The sequence below is a fragment of the Vigna unguiculata genome, chromosome 2, assembly GCF_004118075.2.
Source record: "Vigna unguiculata cultivar IT97K-499-35 chromosome 2, ASM411807v1, whole genome shotgun sequence".
Lineage (NCBI taxonomy): Eukaryota > Viridiplantae > Streptophyta > Magnoliopsida > Fabales > Fabaceae > Vigna > Vigna unguiculata.
The window spans coordinates 30,171,764-30,192,959 of NC_040280.1; the positions used below are offsets into that span (position 1 = coordinate 30,171,764).

Consider the following 21,196-nt stretch of genomic DNA (forward strand, 5'->3'; position numbering starts at 1 on the left):
AGAAAAAGAGGCTATTTTATATTCTATTTACCAATATGAAAACTACATAGAATATATTTATAAACAAATTAAAAAACATCATAATATTCTAAGTAATTGACAACATGAAAATCTAAAACCTAGCTCGGATCTTGCCACGTTGAAGTTCAAATCCATGTTAATTGTTATAGTTTTTGTGGTAGTTAGCCCATATAAGGAAAAGACAACATGGATTTATTGATGATATATTTGTAGAAACTTATTTGGTGACCACGGAATCAAATTTATCTACAATTAATGTTATCAACTACTAATATATCTTAAATAACAACCATTAATACAGGAATTATCTCAGCGTTGCCGTTAAAAATTTAATTAGAAAGTGAGAGACGCCAATTACAAAAAACAACTGAACCCAATAAATGGTTAATAATTGAGAATTCAACTTGCTTTTGCTTGTAAAAATTTCTTTCTTACAGATATTGTCCCATTAAATGTAATTTTCCCAGATAGTGAGTTATCAGCACGTCTCATTTTAATTCTATTTTCAATAATGCAGATATTTCAAGAAAAAGAAAATGTCTCATTCCACCAAACACGACATCAGCTAGAAGCTATATCAGTTTAATAGATAATTTCAAGCATAAAAGTGTATGAAATATTTAAAACAATAGTATCAATATTAAACTAATTTGTAAAATAAGATCTCTACCCTTTTATATATTATAAACTCCATTTTATTTTGAGTTGAGATGAAATCTCGTGCTACTGTTAATGAATAGGAATGATAATACGGGTCGACCCGATTCGTTTAGATTCGATTCATATAAGGTCTATATATCGCGGGCTGATTCGTTCCGTCCCACATAATTATAATTTATGCGGACTGCAATCACTGGCCCGCCTTGTCCCGCACTTGACCCGCAGGCCTGCGGGCTGACCCGCTTTTTTAATTTTTTTTTAAATTTTTATGATCAAATTTTCAATGTTTAAAAATTGGGAAACTTTAAGAATTTCACAAAATTAATTAAAGATTTTGGAGAATTGGATGATAAATTAATAATTCAACATTTTCATCATATTCATATCCATAGTATGACATACACAATGTATTCTTTAAATTTTAGTACATTAAAAAATACAAAATATTTTTCTTTTCCAGTTATAAAAGAGTTTAAAATGTTAATATAAGAATCCATAAAAAAATAATTAATATACACAAATGCAAGTTTTTTTTATACAGACTTACAGACCGGTCCGTGCAAACTACATACTTATGCAAACCGGATCACTGCAAACCTACAAACTCATTATCTTAAACCCCGTATTTTTCTCACGGATCTACGGACCGGACCGGACATACCCTAATTACCACCCGTATTAATGAATTTGGTGAACTGTGAAAGAAGTTTGAGAAAGCTTTACGTAGCAAGGTAGATTATAGAACTGGAAAAATTAGTAGCTTACTTAAGGTAGGTTTAAAGCTAGCACCTCGGAAATGGGAAAACAAATGGAAATTAGTTGGTGGGTTTAACATAAGCGGAAAACCATAAAAAATCATGGAATTTCACGTAACTGGAGAGTTGCCAACGTTATCTCCACATGGCAGGTTGTGGTTGGTTGTTAGGATATTCTAATCAATCTTCTCCAAGTTGACCACTCCATCTTCAAATCAGCTTCTCTCTTCCTCACGACTCATACAAACCACACCCACAGAGATACAAACACAGACATTGGTATAACAATATAGGAGATGCTGTCATATGTTATTCTATGTTCCAACCTTGGTGGCAATTAATGAACAACGCCAAATCTCACACCTTTACTTCTCTCTGAACAATCCTTGTCGTTGTTGTTCATGGAGCTGTCTCTGAGACTTACTCCTTCGCCTTCAAGTTCAGCTTCATCGCTTCCTGCAGCACTCGCTCACTGCTCCAAGCTCTGTGAATTTCAGCCCAGGAAGAAGAAGAAGAACGTGTGTTTCGACGCGCCTAAGCTTTCGGTGCGTTGTGCCAAGGCTTCGGCGGAGGGAAGCGGCGATGCAATCGATGATGGAAAGGCTCGAACTGGGTTCACTACTCCTGCCATGGAGGTCACCACATTCAACCGCAGCACTTTCAACGACGCTGACTTTCCCGTTTGGGAAAAGATTGGTGCTGTGGTCAGACTCAGTTATGGCATCGGTGAGTTTAGCTCAGTTATGATGACATCACGATAACTTTTCAAATCTTCTGAACTTTTTTGCTTCCCTTTTACTTTCTTTGAACTGAAGCACAGAGTTGCTTTGTTGTGTAGCCAATGAAGTAAAAGTGTTGGAAGATTCTCTTTAAATCAATCAAATTAATGAATTTTCCATTTGGGAAAATGGAAGTTAGATTTTGTTTGTGAGTGGAACTTTACCTTTTCTAGCATGGGTTTGATTGTGATGAGTTCCTTGTTGCAGGGATTTATGGTGCCATGGCTGTTGCGGGGAGTTTTATCTGTTCGATTACGGGAATTGACTCTCTGGGGGGTTTCCATCTATCGTTAGATGCCATTTTGGAAGGGCTTGGATATGCAGCTCCTCCAATTATGGCCCTTTTGTTTATACTCGATGTAAGTTTGTTCACACACGAATTGAGCCTTTGTGAAACTAAACTTTCCCCATTTTGAAAGCTCAAATTAACGACTTTACATGTGAACTAATAGGACGAAGTTGTGAAGCTATCACCCCATGCCCGTGCCATCAGAGATGTAGAAGATGAAGAACTATGGAGCTTTTTCTATGGGATGTCCCCTTGGCAGGTAATTTGGTGAAACTTCCTTGCTTTGACATTCAGAATTGTTTGAATCTAGTTCTATGACGAAGAAGGATCTGATTGATTGTGCTATGCAGTTTATACTGATGGTTGCTGCGAGTTCAGTTGGAGAGGAGCTCTTCTACAGAGCTGCTGTTCAGGTTTGTTTAGGAGCTTCTGCCTCTGGTTTTGATCAATCTTTGGATAAGCTTAAAATTGGGAATAATGAAATGTCTTTTGGGTTTAATGTACCTATGATGAACAATTCAATTATGAATAAATGTATTCAGACGAATTAGATCTGGTACTGTCGTAAATCCATTTTGTGTACTTCAAACTTGTCGGTGGACGGATAACTAGAGCTTTGTGGTGAAAATTTCTTCACAGTGAAATTTGTTTTCTGCATAGGACACTATATAGTGCATCTAATGAGTTATTATTGCAATTCTACAGGGGGCATTGGCTGATATATTCTTAAGAGGCAGTAATCTTATAACAGATGCTCAAGGAATGGCATCATTGGTATGTTAACCATTTCTTAACTTGACTATACAACCCATTTTTCTGTTTTCTTTTTATGTTATAAGTGTATGAAGCTAAAAGTTTGATTCCAATGGCTAAGTTATGATTTTTGTATGGTAAAATGTAGACTGGTGTGCTGCCTCCATTTGTTCCATTTGCTCAGGCATTTGCAGCAGTTCTTGCAGCAGTTCTTACTGGATCTCTCTATTACATGGCTGCCTCTCCTAAAGGTCACTTTTTTTTTTTTTTTATTTCTCTTTTAACACTTTCCCCTACTATGTTCTCAGTCTGATTAATGATGTCTTTTCCTTTTTTCTTTCTGTTTCAGATCCTACTTATGTTGTCGCACCTGTTACACAATCTCGCTCTGGTCGTCAAGATTTGAAAAAGCTGTTTGAAGGTTCTGTTCTTTTCTTTTCTCCTGTAGCAGAATTTTTGAATCATTTCACATCTTCCTTATTTGTAATCATTCTAGACGAGTGAATTACAGTTCTTGTTTCTTTCCATGAACATATTTTTTTATCTTCTCTAAGGGAACAGATTTGACCCGTTAATTTACTGACAAGTAATGATGGTACATTTGATCAAGAAAATGCCTTTGAACAACATCATTTATCATTTGACTAAAAAAAGTTCATTTTCTACTTATGATGTCTTGATCTGAATCACTCTAATTTTGGTTTGCAGCCTGGTATGAGAAACGGCAAATGAAAAAAATCTATTCTCCACTTCTGGAAGGACTACTAGCCCTCTACCTAGGTCTTGAGTGGATCCAGGTAATCTTTAACTTTATTTTTTTTTTTTTCAAAATTATTTGGTTTGTTAAAAACTAATTTTTTATTTTTTTCTGTTTGGAATGGTAACGTGACAGACTGATAACATTCTTGCTCCGATTATCACACATGGCATATACTCCACTGTGATATTGGGACATGGGCTTTGGAAGATACATGACCACCGGCGTAGACTACGTCAGAGAATCCAAAAGTTAAAGTTAGAGGACAAAAACACCAACTAGATTTTGAAATAGTATCATTGTTTTTGGTTAAAAAGAAGTGTATATTAGAGTTGCTGTATAAAGATATGTACACTCATTTTAGTTTTTGTCTCGTACATAAAGAATATGCAGGTTTTCTTTACACAATTTTCGAAATAAGTGTTGTGACCTTTTTTGCCACTAGTAAAACGGTATAATAATGAAAACGTTGGTTCTTTTGGTCAGCAATACAAGGTTTATAGCATAGATAATTAATAAACGTATTCCCTTCCATTGTTAAACATAATTATCTCTTTTAATCACATGAATGCCCTTAAAAGCAACTGCTAAACAAATTTTCTAGTTACTAAACACCAAACAGAACGTAAAAAGGAATAATAATAAAGGAAGAGGTCCGTTTTACAAGAAAAAAAAAGGAACACGAGCTTATGTGTTTTAATGCCAAAAAACAATAATTCTTTTAACGAAATTACTGGTAAGTAAAATAAACAAGGGAATTGGATCATTTTTTCACCCAACTTAGGTGTCAAATTAATGATTAATTTAGTTGTTAGTAATATTTTAGCAATGGAAGGGTATGAAATCGAAATTTCAATCCATAAACGACACCTAAAAATAGAGAAATAGGGGAGAAATAAATGGAGAGACTGAGTTGGAGAATTGACGAGATGTTGCGATAAATGAATTGTGCATATCGGGAAGAGAAATGATGAGAAGAGAGACTCAAGAGCGATGCCTAAAGAGAACGCATCATCAACCAAAGATAGAGAAAGAGTGGGTGGATGTAGCACGTTTTATTAGGGAAATTTTGTAAATTCGTATTCCTATTATGGGCTTTCGCCAATCAGGATTGCTTTTCTCATCCCAATTAACCAAACGAATGAGTTATTACTATTATTAACCAAACGAATAAGTTATCAAGTCCATGATTTTTTTAATTATTACTATTATTATTCAAATAAAATTATGATTTGTAATGCTATTGTTACTTTTTTAACCTACAAACTATGTTGATCAATAATAAGTAAATGATTAACTATATTTTTAATTTCTTTACATAAAATTAAAATTCATTCATATATATTTGATACATTTTAGTCTTTAAATTTTAAAAATAATGAATTTAATCATTTTTAATCCCATTATATGTATTTCACGTGTCAAATTGTATACATAATTTATAATTTAAATATTAGTATGAAAAATATTTAACACATAAAAAATTAACATAATTGAGTTAAATAATTATATTTATTATTTTTGAATTTTGAAAACAAAAATATGTCAAATTTAGATACTAAAATATATTTAATCTCTCTCTCTCTCTATATATATATATAAATATATATATATATATATATATATATATATATATATATATATATATATATATATATATATATATATATATATATATATATATATATATATATATATATATACTTTTAAATAAGTCCGGTGTATCCATAGGTAAAAATATTAGTTAAGAACGATTTTAAAGTGACTTTTCCCATAATCTCCCCCCACCTACATAAATTTTGTATTCTGCCAAATTATATAAAAAAAAATTGAATTATATATTCTATAATACAAGATGAAAAATATATTATCCCATTCCAGCCGAAACATAAAAATTTATGAGTACATGCTAAAATTATGGAGGTGCAGGAAGTTGTCCATTTTCAATCTAAAAGTATAATATCTGACCTAGATCCAGTTTCGATTGAATCAACTAGTCTGGTCCAAATCTTAAAATACTGCTCATAATGTAAATTATTTATCATACATTTAAAGTATAATGTAAATGTTAACAAGCGATTGTGAGTTTTAATTATAGTATTTATATGTTTAAAAATATTTATTATAAATTTTAAATATATGAAATAAATATTTCTTTTATGTACGGCAGTTACTATTTGATGCTTAAAAAAAAACACTAGGCAAGACAATGATAAGGAAATTTAGTAATTTACACAGCATTTGTGTACAAACCTTGTTGCTATTTGCTGCCATTGTAAGGGAAAGAAACGTTAAGTATTCAAGGAATCAAAAAGGTACTTTGGCCGGTGAAGAACTAGTTTCCCCTATCATGGAACAGCATTATTATTAGTTCCTATGTTTTTCTCAATCTTCCAGTTTAGAGATGATTCTCGCAAAGACCCGATATCCTTGGGACATATCCGTGAAAAGGCAGTACTCGTTCGCAGCATGGTAAGTAGCCATTAGACCTGGACATAACGTGAAATACAGTAAGGTACTTTAATTAGTTCCATGTTCAATATGCATCAAATTATTCTTAGGCATGTCATACCATAGCCAGATGTTTGGACATCAAAACCTTCTTCCTGTGACACAAAGAGGGAGCTTAAGTATCCAATGTAAGTAATACAAACGCTTTTCATGAACCAATGAGAGTTTTTGTCTTTCACCTGTAGTTCTCGAATGAGAGGCAAACTCCCAGTAATCGAGTAAGGCTTTACGTGCCCAACTACTTCTTCAGTTGCTTTGCATAAAACATGGAAACCTCTAGAATTAAGATCACAAGCAACTCCAGACAGTGCCTCGTTAAAACTTAAAGTAATGCTGTAAAGAAGAGGAAGGAAGCCTAAGCAGTAATTACAGATAATCTTTAGTTAAAAGAAAACGACCCAGTCAAGAGATCAAAGAAGATACAAGTGATTTAGAGATTTTTAAGTAAAAAGGCTGACTATTTGGAGTTGAACGCTAAACCGGAATTTGCTAGTTCAGGGAGGATAACAGATCTCACCTTCCTCTTAAGTTTTCATCGGGTAGGACATATTTTGAAACTGGACCTCTACTTTCTAGCTTCTCAATATTCTTATTAATATCATCCACGTATTCTTGCAGCTTCTTCATTACATCCTTTACACTGACCAAGGCATTACGCATTGGATATGATATTATTTACATAAAACAAGTAAAACTGAAAACTGTTATCCTATAAATATATAATTTGCAATTACAATAAGCTAGTAAAATAAAGAAAGAAAGAAAAATGAACCCATATAACTTCCTTTCAACCAAAAATTTGACCGTACTGAAAGATGTAGCTTACTTGTAGAATGGAGTCAACCTGCAACAAACAAACGAGAGATATCTGTAATGCAATGCGGTTCTTAATAAATGGCCAGGGTAATTCCAAGGAGCAGAATTAACCTGACATCTCCTGAAATAGTACATTCCCCTGCAATTTGGTTGATTCCACCTCCTGGATCTGCAGTAAGCATGTAATAATTATGAAATGTGTAGGTTTTGTTCTTCATAAAAACAAAAGGCAGACAACTTACAGCTCCATTGGGTTGGTTTCATGGTTGAAGGAGTTGCAAACCCGTAAACCTGTTCCTGAGGATGAGGTGGGAAGTCTCGGTAAAATCGGGACTGGATTTCCTTTAGAGCATCCATGCCTAGCTCCATTGCATTAATAGCCTACAAGTAGCCAAACGGAAAATACGTTTTCAACTGTGATACTTACAACAAATATGCCCAATTTTCAGGCAGCAGGGATATGACACAAGAAAAATACAAATGTAGAACTGATATTTCCTTTATATCTGAAGGAATGATACCCAGTAATTGTAACATGATACACACACAATCAAGCACAGGATGCAGCCGAAACCATTTTCTGCTCCTTAATTAATTTTTTCAATAATATGGTAGGAAGTGAAATATTTAATTTTTTACTCAAAGTAGGAAATAGGCAGCATTTACCAAATATTGTTGGGCTAGAGTGCCAGAGTAGCAAACCTCTTCCAATGGTCCCACATTTTTGTTATGCCATGTATAAAGTACTATAGCTAATTTTTTTACCTCACTACTTTACCATCTTTTTTCTTATTTTGTGCTCAAATAAGCATACCCTAAATATCGACAAATAAAACCACAGTACAGTCCTCATCAAACCTCAGTTATAACTCTTCCAGGTGCTAACTACCCAACCCTTTAAATCCAAACCAATCACGCCACAAACTAGCCCGTAGGTACTGATACCAATTACAAACCAACCAATACTATTGTTCTTAGGATGCAGTTCGTATAGCCCAAACAAGCTACATCTCTTAAGACTAGTCTAGATGGTGAATACATGGCTACCCACAACACTCAAACAATCAAAGATCTACTTAACACCTGACCTGGTGGTGAATAAAAGATAGAATTAAAATTTAAAATCCCCAGTAATCTATCCCATTACTTTCCCAGCATTCTAAATTTTAATAATGTTAAAAAATTTGCAGATAAGCTAAACTAAAATTCTTTCCTTAACAAAAAATATAAGCATATTATTACTCTATCTAATGCATAATAAATAGACATGAGGTAATAGAATAGATTATTATTTGTTAGCTTCTATCCCTACCTACCACTGTAAAGGTCCTCTAATCTGTTGAATTACAGATTCACATTAAAATATCTATTGCTACCAGACCAAGACAGCTACTGCAACATATCTGAAGCAAGTTTGGCCTTATAATGGGCAGATGACTCTATTTAATATTAAAATAGATGTAAGAACAAATTTGTATTGTCAGTTACTCCAATAGTTTTCAGCTCCAAGGGACAGGTCATGGATCCTTCAAGTTAATCAAGTAAAAACTATTACTAAGCATAAATGTGAAGCTGGAATTAATTTGAGCTGTAGCATTTCTGCACAACCGAATCCCTACATAATAAGTCTAAGTATGAAACAATTCCCAAATATTTTAATATCTTCAAGTTTGCTATGATTGCTCATATTTTACATGCCGTTATAGAGGAAACAATTATTATATTTCATATTTGCTTACCTTCTGAACTAAAGCAGAGCATTTTTTTTTCACAGATTCCAGTGGTAAATGGCCAGTTCACAAGGCATTCTTTTAATTTCAAATGTTTAAAGATTTTTTATTGTAAACCAATTTTGGGGCAGGGGGTTCAGAGGATCATACTTCATCCGTTCCCCAAAAAACGTGCACGGACGCAATCATAAACAAAAGTAGAGTTCAAGAAGCAAATATGATTGGATCAGTCACATTGTGCTAGCCTCTTGGATAATCAGCACAGAGAACTTTGTCAATACTATGTGAAGACTTTATCAGACAGAAAATATAATTGCTCAAAAAATAAGAACATAATTGTAGACAATAATGTAAGAGCATACTTTATGAGCTAATCCACTGTGAAAGAGCTTCCCCGTGAACTGAAGTTTCCAAGGTATCATACCACCAGTTCCTACGCACGGTTGTTTATCTGCCGTGTCAATCCAGTACCTGAGCAGAAACAGTACATAATTAAAAGTAGCAGAAATGTAAACAGTGGAACTGAAATCGCTAATAACGCTTTTTAAAGAGATCAATTCAGAGTTACTTACGCATTTCTTTAATTTTAATTTAGACACGCATTAAAGAGATAACAAAGACTTACAGAGGGCCATTCTTCAGCTTATTGAGGAGGCCATCTTTGACAAGCGCATCCACACCAATACCAGTAATTGAAGAATTTTCTTCATTGGCTATAAAAACAGCAACGACGGTTGATTTCAAATTCGGCTTGGTTTGCCCGAGCTTTTTCATGAGTTCCGCGACAAGTGCCACGTGGCCCAGGCAATCAGTAGTTCCACGACCCCGAAGCTTATCCCCATCAATGCTCAGTGAAAACGGATCAAAATCCTGCATCACATCGAAACGGTTGTGCGTGTTGTGGTGATAATGTGAGATGGTAAATGGCACAAAAATAAGAAAGAATGAATGAATGGATACCCAATCGTTGGGATTGGCGGTGACGACGTCCATGTGGCAACCAACGAAGGAGAGGATTTTGCCGGGAACGGTGCCGGGGTACTCGACGATGAGGTTCCCCCGGCCGGGGGTGTAGGTGACGTGGTTGAGGAGCAAGGGACCGCCTCCGGTGGTGGTGCTGAAGGGTAATAGAACGTCCAACACGTGCTTCACCACTCTGTCCTCTTCGGGAACGAGCTCCGGCGGGTTGTTCTGCACGTGCTTTGATTCCCCAATCAGCTTGGAGAGAAGAGGCACGAACGTGTCCCTCTCCAGATCCCCTAATGTTGTTAACAACTTCTCCGCCATGGAATTTCCAAAATCTTTCTCTTCTCTTCTTCCTCTTCTTCTTTCAGTTTTCCTCTTCTTCTTACACTCTTATTCCATTCCTACCTGTTAGTTACGTTACGTTATTATCCTCCTCGTTCGGTTTCGGTGCACACTTCGTTCTTGGGCTACGGTGTCCCACCTTGAATTAAGGACCCAGATTCAGCTTATAATGGGCCAATAGAATGAAAATCGATTCCAGCCCATCTAGTTACTCAGCTTTCAAATTCGGAAGATAAAAAGTAATAAACAAAAATCTCCATCTGAAACTTCTGAACTATTTAGATATTGTGGGATTCAATTTTACTCACCACCTATTTTTCTTAACATCCTTAAACTTATATTTTTATAAAATTTAATATTATATATATAATATTAAATTTTAATTAATTAATATTTCTAGTAGAATAAAATAAAATAATTATCTTACTTACATATAAAATTATTTTGTTATAATTAATAGTTAAAATTTAATTCGTAAATTTTAATGATTTAAATCTTATTATATAGTTGGATCTTTTAAGTAATATAACAAAAAAAATTAATTTTATTAAAAAAATATGACTCTCATTTCGTCTATTTCGTCTCTATTAGGGATGGTAACGTGAACCGATCTATCTCGCATTTACCTTAAAAGAAAAAAATAAAAATAAAAATAAGTCATGTTGTTTCGTCCCACATAAAAAATGTGGGTTAATTTTCCTGACTCACTTTGTATAAGGTTTGGCTTGTGAATTTGTGGGTTAGTCCACATGTCACATAAGATTTTAATGAGACAATTGTGCAACTTGCACTTACCACCAAATCAAAAGTTTATAATGCAATTCATTTTACTTAAGAATATAAAAATCTAAACGTCACAATTCTATTGTAATTCAACTTACTTGATCTTTATTACAGGATAATTGATATTACTTACGACAAAAAGAAAAACATACACAAGACATTGCAGTGCTACTGCTAAATTTAAAAAATTGAAGTTACTATGAATTATATTTAAGTTAATATGAATTATGCTAATCAAGTACGAATTGATCCATCATTGGTCCACACAAACCAAAATACCCTCTCCGTCCCACATATTTTATTGGCGACCAACCCGGATGACTCACCGCATTTGCCATCCCTCGCCTCTACCATACCAAATTGAAAGATCAGGCGAAGCAAGCCAAACACAGACTAACGAATTGAAAAACTCGAATCTAACTTTAATGCCCTGTGACATTCCACATTCCTATTTAAAACTAATATTATGATTCACACTTTCCATTTTGCACTTCTGCAGCAGCACTAATTGAATTGAATAAACCCACTGTATGGCAAGTATTTTAGTCCAAAATATAATAAAAAAAAAACTTAATTTTTTCAACAAAAAGGGAAAAAAAAACATTAAGGCTGGGATGGTCTAAAGGAAATATAAATAATAGCTAAAATATGATGAGAATGATACGTACAAAAGGAGAGGAGAAAGAATAAAAAAATAATAAAAAAATGTGTGTGAATTGAAAATTGAAAAAGACCAAGTGGGCATTGTCATATTCTGAGTGAGTGAGAGGAGAAATGTGAATGTATGCATGTATGTATATGTAATGTATACGTCTATTTCTGTGCGGGAAGTGTCACTGTTAAGAACAGTCAATTGTTTAGAAGGAAGGGAAAGAAAAAAAAAAAAAAAAGAGAGATAGGGTTCCTCGCAGATGCAGGTAAGGTAAGCATAAGGAAAGGGCAATGATTATTCATCTGTGAACACTGACTGGGTATCGGAGCCCACACCCTGACCATCACTAATTAATAACCATAATCATTAATTTAAACACTTATTAAGAACTGCATGCATGCACAGTAGCTTTAGAAATAAATATAGTTTTTTGTGAGTATGTAGAGATGTTAGGTTTATAGCCTAAAAAAGTAACATGGGTTTGGTTAAAAAAAATGTAGAGATGTTAGGCACAGATGAATGCAAAGACGCAGAGAGGAGAAGAGAGACATAGAGAAAGTATAGTACTGGAAGAAAAGAGAAGAGAAGAGAAAAGGGGGACCAATAATTAAGGTGAGAAATGAGGGTTGAAGAGTTATGCAGAGGCCATAAATATATGTGCTCCTCTTAGCTGGCTGTCCTGCGCTCCTATGGTTTTCGCGGGGACCGCGACAGGGTAACGTTAATTATATACAATCTGTCCTATTCTCAAATACATCTTCATCAAACACTCTCTATTACTCTTTACAATGTGGACACCATACACCAAAATAAACTTTAACTAACTCTCATCACTCATCAGATCGTGTAATAACACAAACACACATCTTTCACACTACTCACAGATTAATTTTTCACTCATTCTAAAATCAAACATAGAGATCTCACATTTCATTTAAAAAAGTAAGAACTAGACTTAATTTCATTTTTAACATGATATCTAAGTCACGTTGAAATTTAGTTTTAATAAAATTTGTTATTTGTTGGATCTGTTTTTTTTTTCTTTGTATTGTCAGATTATTTATTAGTGTCTAATACTATTATTTGAGAGATGTATATGTCTTAACATAAACAAATGTAAGAATGTGTTAAAAGATCATATCGACTCTAATATATCATTGAGTATAAATTTTATTTTACAAATTAATTTCGTAATATGTAAAGTTTAGTTTTTTAACGAAAAAAATAACTTATAATGAGTAAAAGTAAATTTTAAAGTAATTTGAACTTTGTTATCTATAAATAAAAATATATTTTTATTTATTTTATTTTGTTTTTATTATTATATCAAGTAACGAATTATTGTCATCATTTGAGTATTTATTTTATAATGAAAATACACATCTTAAAGTAAACATGGATGATAAAGATAGTGCTTACATATCTACTATGAGATACCGTTGAATATCATCCTTCCTTTATAGTGCAGAACATTCTTTTGTTTTATATGTAAGATCAGTGAATGAATTGATTCCTGTGTATAAATGTTGATTTAACATGTGGAAGCGATTTATAATTTAATTTGGAATGGAGTTGAAATAATTAAAGGATTTTATGTATATTCCGTTATACTCATCTAATTCAATAATAATTTTAGTATCTCTTAAATCTCTTTATCCTTGTACGCCTTTACTTAAATATAGTACTAAATATTTATTTTCACTATAAACCAATTTTATTAAACAAAATCATGTTTAGAAATATAAACTATTTCTTTTAGTCAAAATTATTGTAATTGATATTAATAATCAATTTAGAGATTAATTATAATCTTTTTAAAATTATTTTCGTTATCAATAATTTTTAATTTATAAATTATATTTAGATTAATTAATTTTTATCGTTAAAGTCGGTCATTATTCAAAATTTTTATTACAGTGATTAATATACTTTTGAAAAAAATTATCGCAAAACAAAGGAATTACTTTTGTATTTATAAACTAGAATTTCCCTTTCCTATGCTAACTACTTTTATTATCAAAAGAAAATGATGAAATTTTTTACTAAATATTAAAAATTTTACAAATTTAATTTAATAATTTTTTTACCAAGATCTTTAATATATTAGTATGATGTTATACAAAGTTTTCATTTACATTGAAATATTTTCTCCATGATTTAAATATTAATAATATTCACATCATCTTAAAACAAATATTTTTCATTCTTTACTTACTTTAAAACAAAATCTCAATTTAACAATCAATTTTTGCTCATATTTAGATGAATGATCCTCATCAAATTAGATAAATATACCTAAAATTGAACCTTTCATTAATTCATAATAAAATGTCATATATAACCAAATTTAATAATTTATGTACCATGACATGATATTGATTGTTTATTTATTTCACAAAACTTTATATAAAGAAAATAAATTTAAACATTACTTATAATAATTATTATATGGTCTGTATCCATTACTTTCTATGAAACAAAACCACATCTTAGAAAAAAAAATGTGTACTAGTTCTAGAGAAGAAAAAAACTGTGTACTCATCTGATATTTTTCATGAAACAAAACTTCGTGAATTGTGTACCAGATCTAGAAAAGAAAAAAAAAACTGTGTATCCATTTGGTATTTCTCAAAACTGCGTAGTCCACCCATTACTATCAATAGAATAGGAAACAAACTATGTACCAGTTCTAAAAAAGAAAAAAAAGTATGTACTCCTATGATATTTTTCATGAAACAAAAATGTGTAGTTTATCCATTACTTTCAATAGAATAAGACATATGATCCATCCTTCACTTACTAAAATAAAATCGTCAAAACAATTAATTTATGATCATATACATTTAAATTAATATTAATGATCTCATAGAAACATACATTTTTTAATTCATTACAATAAAATGATAGATATAACCAAATTTAATGATTTTTTTAATAATGTTACCCACTATTTATTTAGTTTACAATAACTTCATGCAAAAAAATAAATTTAAGTATTACTTTATATATATATATATATATATATATATATATATATATATATATATATATATTGTTTTAGCAGGTTAACATAAAAAAATATAAATCAAATTCATGCTATTTTTTCTCCGTGACATTAGTATAATTAAGTGACATAAATAGTATTACCGCTTATAATCAATATTGGTACATGGTCATTACAAAAAATCAGTGATTTTAAATTTTAATTAATCTAAAAATATAATTTATTTTGCATAGTGTATTAATATTTAAAATTTAAACTGGCATCAATTTTACATTAAAGTTGGATTTATGTATTTGAAAAGAATAAAAATAAAATTGTGCTTAAGAGTAGTCACATGACTTAGTGTAGAAGAAAATAACTCGTAACGTAATAAAAGAGTAGTCCAAGAAATTACAATTTTAAACCGTAGTTTTTTCATCTTTTACCTACAGTTGGAAAAAAAAAATTATCACAAAAAAAATCGTGGTTATTTTCATCTTTTTACATCTTAGATTTGTGATCTGACATATCGGTTCAGAACATTATCAAAGTTCTTGATCACCCAAACAAAATCAAATGAAGACGAGTATTTAATTATACCTGTTTGGAATTAATCATGAACTGAAGAAGTGAAGACATAAATGTGAATGTGAAGGTCAAAATCAGACGCAAGCAGCACCTGGATCCTACAAACCTGATGTGATGCTCTATAGTCTAATCTATCGAAAGTTGGAGGCTTCAAACTGATAAAGAAATCATGCCCTTTATGAATGAATACATATACTTACAACTCTGACTAATGTATACATACACAGACAGTGTGGAGTATCTGATATTATGAGATGAAATTAGTGGTGATTGCGGAAGAATTGAGGTTGGAGTGGCGTTCTGGGCCATGTGTTTGTATTATAACTGTAATGAAACGACATCATCAAAGAAACAAAGGTCATATGATTACTCACGTAAAAGTGAATCAAGTTTCGGATATTTGGGTTGGAGTTAGGACCACACGCAGGGAGAAGACATTGATATTGAAGTATGCAACAAAACTAGAAAGCTATATAAATGTACGATTTCTGCTCAAGCCTTCCTCAACAAAGATTGCACGCCAATGCTGCTGCTTAATAACTAGCAAGAACACATGCACATGTACCACGGGGTCCCCTGCATAGTTGTAGCCCACTGACTCACATTTATTGTCTCCATTTTAAGTTTGTTTTAGGAAAATGTTTGGTGGACATGCATTGGCTTGTCCACATCCTCATTCAGAAAACAAATATACAAAAGAGAGAGAAATCATACTTCTGTCACCTAATAACATGAAATCATAACATATGCCACTCCTTATTTATTGAACTAAATATTTTTGTAACATTTCACATTACTATTTTCAAAAACTTACTCCTTCTTAATTAACCCTCTTCAATGGATTTTGATGTGGAAGCTTAAGTAATTTGTATCCTGATTCTGAGTTAATATATGATTCTCTCCTTAAAATTATGTCTCTAAAGCATCTGATGTTGTCTTTTTACTGGGGGACAAGTAAGGAAAAGAGGATGTGCAATTTATCTGAGAATGAGGCGCAATCTATTGTTAACACGCTATCAGAAAATTACATTCAACTTCTGTAAACTTCACACTGGCAGTAGAGAAAGTACAGGAGTGGAATCAATTGATACCTAAATACGTAACTTTTTTAAAATATATAAACTTTCTTTATATACTAAATTTTAGGTAAATATTAACTTTTAACAAAGGATGTGGTGGATCTTTAGAAACAGACCAGGCCTACAAAGTTGAAGAAAAAAAAAGCCACCCATTTGCCTATATAATACTACAGTTCTGCTGTACTACTGTTACATTACTTTAATCTCTCTTCTGAGTTGCTTCATATCTCGCAGTGATGACACTCTATACCATGGAACTAACTGATAAACACCATTTTCATGGAAATGAAGCTTCACTCTAAGGTTTAAGTTTGAACACATGTTTATATCTTCTTTCAGTTTTTTACCTCCAAGAACAAGCTGGGATTTCATCCTTTTAGATTTTATGATAAAACTTTTAAAATATTGAAGTGAATAATCACAGCTGAATTAATTTGTTTTAAATGTGATTCATTTCCATGGTTTGTTTTCCTTTAACCAAACAAACACAAATTCACATCCCCTTTATTATCTTACTATATTTTAATCTTTGAGGCTTTTATTGTTTCAATGATACCATATCCCATTGATCCTTTCAATGACAATGATGACAGGTGAAAAAAACAAAAGGAAGAATTATACTCTTATTGGCTTTAGACAAGGAAAAGAACCAGGTAAAGTTATTCATAATAAATACACTGTCCAACTTTTTTATGAAATAAATAAATATTAAAATAATTAATTATATAAGAATAGCACTAAGTTTATCTTTTTAAATTACTTTTAGCATTCATATATGATATACATTATTTCTTAAAAAATAACTTTATTGTCTTGAATTTACTCTTCCTAACACATATATTGAACATACGATGGACACTCGTTTTAAAAAGATATTTATTAAAATGTTTTAAACTACCCTTTTATATAATAAATTAATGTACAGTACAATTTTTTTTTTCATTTACAGATTACTTTCTCCTGCTAAAAGTATGAATTTGCAAAACAATAATTTTGAATTCAAATATAATACATTAAATATTCGCTCAAGTCTTGCATTTTGATCTTAAAAGTTTGATGTGACCTTAATTGAAATGCGGACTTATAAAATTTTAAGAGTCATACTACAATATGAAATATTACGGATCATATAATTATAATATGAAATATTATAGGTTTTAGGAATTTGTAAGGATTGTGAAAATGATATATATATATATATATATATATATATATATATATATATATATATATATAATTTTGATATAAGAAATATGTCACATGACGAACTTGTTATTTTATTTTATTTTATTCATAACTTTCTTTATATATATAACAAAATATAACAAAATATATGATATAAGTAATTGGTTTACACGAAGTTGAAGTTAACCAACACGATGTTATTTCAAATCATTAGAAAATGTTATTAACCTTGATGTTAATGTAAGTGAATTGAAAAATACCTTTTATTTATCATCAGTTAAATCAAGTTATGAGTGCGCTCTTTATCCTTTGTCGCATCTTACATAATGGTTAATTGAGTGAATGGATCGAAAATAGTTGTCAGATGACTTTGTGTGATATTTTTTGAAAATAAAGTCATAAAGTTATTGGTCTAAGAATTTTTCCTTTCCAAATACAATTTTACGAAAGATACTGATTTAAATGAGTGTGGACTAAAACGAATCTTATATTTATATATATATATATATATATATATATATATATATATATAAAGAGATTAAGTAATTATAAAACCAAGTCATTATATAACTACTAAAATGGAATTAGGGTGGAAAAATATTAAATTACTATCCATAATATAGCCTATAAATTATTTTTGATAAGATGCATATTATTCTATAGAATAACTTAATGATTTTTACAATTTTTTTCTATAATAAAATACATCTTACAATTTTTAATGTATTAAATGTAATTATTTTTTGAAAAAATAGAAAGATTTAAAATGATATATGTACAAAATATGCTCCTCTTTTTTCCTTAAGAATGCATTAAATATATACAATGGCAAATGTCTTAGAAATAGTTAATATTTTCTTCACTTAATAGGTAGAAGGATTAGAAAAAATAAACTTTACAATTCATATATGAATTGTGTAATGAGATATTTCATAAATAGTTAAGATGACCTGAAGTGGTGGAAAAAGTTTATTTATCTTTATTTTAAAATGAAACAAATTTTAAACTTTACTTAACTCCAAATTATTAATTTGTAAAAAATAGACCAGATAATTAACTCATTTCAAATAATTTAAAACTTAATAATTAAAGTGTGTGCATGAATCAAATAATGGTTTCTTGAGAGATTTCTAACAAATAATGTAAAATTAGTAATGTTCTTTTATAATAGGAAAACAGTTAGTTAAGTTTTAAGTTTGATATAAGTTTATATATTTTTATTTGAGTTTCTATTAATTTTCTTTTTATCTTCTCAGTACTCAAATCTTTTATATTTTTTAATTAAATATTTTATGTGTTATTTATTTATTTTTAATTGATGATATATCTGTTATGTTACCATGTCATCTTATTTACTTGTATTTACATATTAAAAATTTTGAGATTTCATAACTAACATAAAATAATATCACTTATGTAAGACAACTAAATTTTACTAGTGCATGTCGTCATAATTCTTCATCATCAACAACCAAAAAAGAATGTCCTTATCATAACTATTTACATTAAGTGTAATTTTATTTTATATTAATGACTAATTTAATACTGAAGATAAGCAAATAACAAGAAGTGAGGATCAATTATATCATGCACTTAAGAAAAAGTAAATTAAACGAAATATAATCAATTAAAAAATATAATTTTAGGGTCGATATTCCATAACCATAAAAGGTTTACGTTATTTCATCTCTTAGAATTAGAAACACTTGGAAGTTTAATTTTTTACACAAAGCTTGGTACAGGCAGGTGCAATAAATTTATCAGCAATGAACCAAAAGAAGTATTGAACATAACGACAATGGAAGTTTGCAGTTTTGTCTAAACAGAAAGGTGTGAACAGTGAAAATATTATATATATTGCTAAGATTACTTAACAGGTGAAGGATGGAAAGTAATCCCCACGGAAATGTATGCCCAGACAGACATATATGTATGTACTTAGACAACTCTAAATTAGAAAATGACACTTCACTGCAACCTTTTTCAGTGTCTTACTCCCAAACCCTAATCTCCTCCCATAATTACTCCAAAAATTAATACCAACTTACATTTTTTTCTTTTTTTCTTTGAAAAATTTACATGTGCTGCCTCTCTCCTTCTTCCCCATCCCCACCCATAGCTTTGCTCCTCCCTCCATGTGCACCTTCACAGTCACAAAACAATCACACGCAGATGAAATCAATCAACCAACAAAAATAACAAAATCGAACCCAAAACAAAAACCCAACAGGCCTATTGCTAATGTTATATCATATCACAAACATCTTCAAATAACATCACTGTCCATCTCTTCCGGACACACACCCAAGAACGAGATCACCCAAATAACAATACTTTAGCGACTTTACTTTCTGTTCTCACTTGCTAATACCACTGTATATGGTCGTGGTTTAAGCTTTATATCTATTTATGTGTTTGAGTTTCTGGGGGCGAGATTTATGAGGTTTGTGTTGGTTTGTGGCCGAGGCGGAGCTCTAGATCAAGCTCTTCGAGGTGGCCGGTGGCAAAAGAGGAAGAAGTTGCCGATTGGTCCACTTTGGAAGAGTAGAAAGAGGAAACAGTAGCAGTGTTGATCCCAGTTGAGGGTGCACCGGGGAAATTGAAGGAGGTTTGCATCAGAAAATTGCTTGAGGGATAGGAGGAGATAGAGAGAAGAGTGGAGGGAGAGGGAGAAGAAGAAAGGGCATTGGTAGAGGGGGAATTAGGGAAGGGTGGTGCAGTAGGGCTTGGCGGCAAGTGATAGAGGAGGCACAAGCCAGCATTTGCAACGAGGTCTTGAGGAGGGATGTTGATGTAGGGTGAAGAAGTGGGAAGAGAAGAGGTGGCGGTGGCGGAGGAAGGAGGGGGTTGGTTGAGGCGTGCACGGTCGCGGCGGTGGACGTTCATGTGGCCGCCGAGAGCTTGGGCGGAGCGGAACTCCCTTCTGCAGTATGTGCAGGTGTAGGAGCGTGGAGGCCATGTGGTTCCCATGATGTTCCTTGTGTCTTCTGCAAAAGCTCTGACCTCCCATGAGTCATCGTCGTCTTCTTGGTGGTGCAGTTGTTGGGTAGGGTTCCACATCCAAGAGGAGGAGGGGGTGGTGGTGGTGGTGGTGGTGTTAGGGTTTGGTTGAGGTTGTTGTTTTTTGTGGTGTTGGGATTGTGATAATTTTTGGATCTGGGTCATGGAGACTAGGCCAATCTCTGCAGCCATGGTACAGTCACTGACATTTAAGATAGATAGAAAGATAGAGGGGATGGGGATGAAATTTGAGCCAAATTAAAAACAAATTAAATCGGTTTAAATAGGGGAATGTGGTAATTAAGCATCTGGATCAGGACAAAACTAAGCTTTAAAACATCAAATCGAATGTATCACCAATGTTTGAAATAAGCAGTTGGAACATAGTGAGATTGACATTATAGTAGTAGATTAATTTATTATTGTCCACACAACTGGTTTTTACCTTTGCTATGGACAATTTCTCTTCCTTTGGCTTCTACGCCACACAAATATCTCACGCAGAATCTTCTTTTTAATCTTTAATCCTCTTCTCCTCATAACTTCA

The 21,196-nt window shown here is 31.9% G+C and overlaps 3 protein-coding genes across 3 annotated transcripts; 1 reads left to right on the forward strand and 2 right to left on the reverse strand.

The window, feature by feature from the left end:
• The first annotated feature begins 1,656 nt into the window (after positions 1-1,656).
• Positions 1,657-4,423, forward strand: LOC114167032. The gene is made up of 9 exons (XM_028051944.1): positions 1,657-2,162; positions 2,423-2,574; positions 2,668-2,763; positions 2,855-2,917; positions 3,210-3,278; positions 3,406-3,508; positions 3,607-3,678; positions 3,966-4,054; positions 4,150-4,423. Exons 1-9 carry the CDS (start codon positions 1,838-1,840, stop codon positions 4,294-4,296), a joined length of 1,116 nt encoding a protein of 371 aa, XP_027907745.1. The 5' UTR covers positions 1,657-1,837; the 3' UTR covers positions 4,297-4,423.
• A 1,775-nt stretch (positions 4,424-6,198) lies between these two features.
• Positions 6,199-10,443, reverse strand: LOC114174287 (acetylornithine deacetylase). Its single transcript, XM_028059103.1, has 10 exons — positions 10,032-10,443; positions 9,697-9,941; positions 9,434-9,542; positions 7,584-7,722; positions 7,453-7,510; positions 7,352-7,369; positions 7,043-7,165; positions 6,705-6,858; positions 6,587-6,620; positions 6,199-6,503 (listed from the first exon to the last, which is right to left on the reverse strand). The coding sequence occupies exons 1-10, from the start codon at positions 10,356-10,358 to the stop codon at positions 6,400-6,402; spliced, it is 1,311 nt and encodes a 436-aa protein (XP_027914904.1). The 5' UTR covers positions 10,359-10,443; the 3' UTR covers positions 6,199-6,399.
• Positions 10,444-19,482: 9,039 nt separating this feature from the next.
• Positions 19,483-20,986, reverse strand: LOC114174312 (probable transcriptional regulator RABBIT EARS). The gene has a single exon (XM_028059138.1). It carries the CDS (start codon positions 20,839-20,841, stop codon positions 20,086-20,088), a length of 756 nt encoding a protein of 251 aa, XP_027914939.1. The 5' UTR covers positions 20,842-20,986; the 3' UTR covers positions 19,483-20,085.
• Between the last annotated feature and the right edge of the window lie 210 nt (positions 20,987-21,196).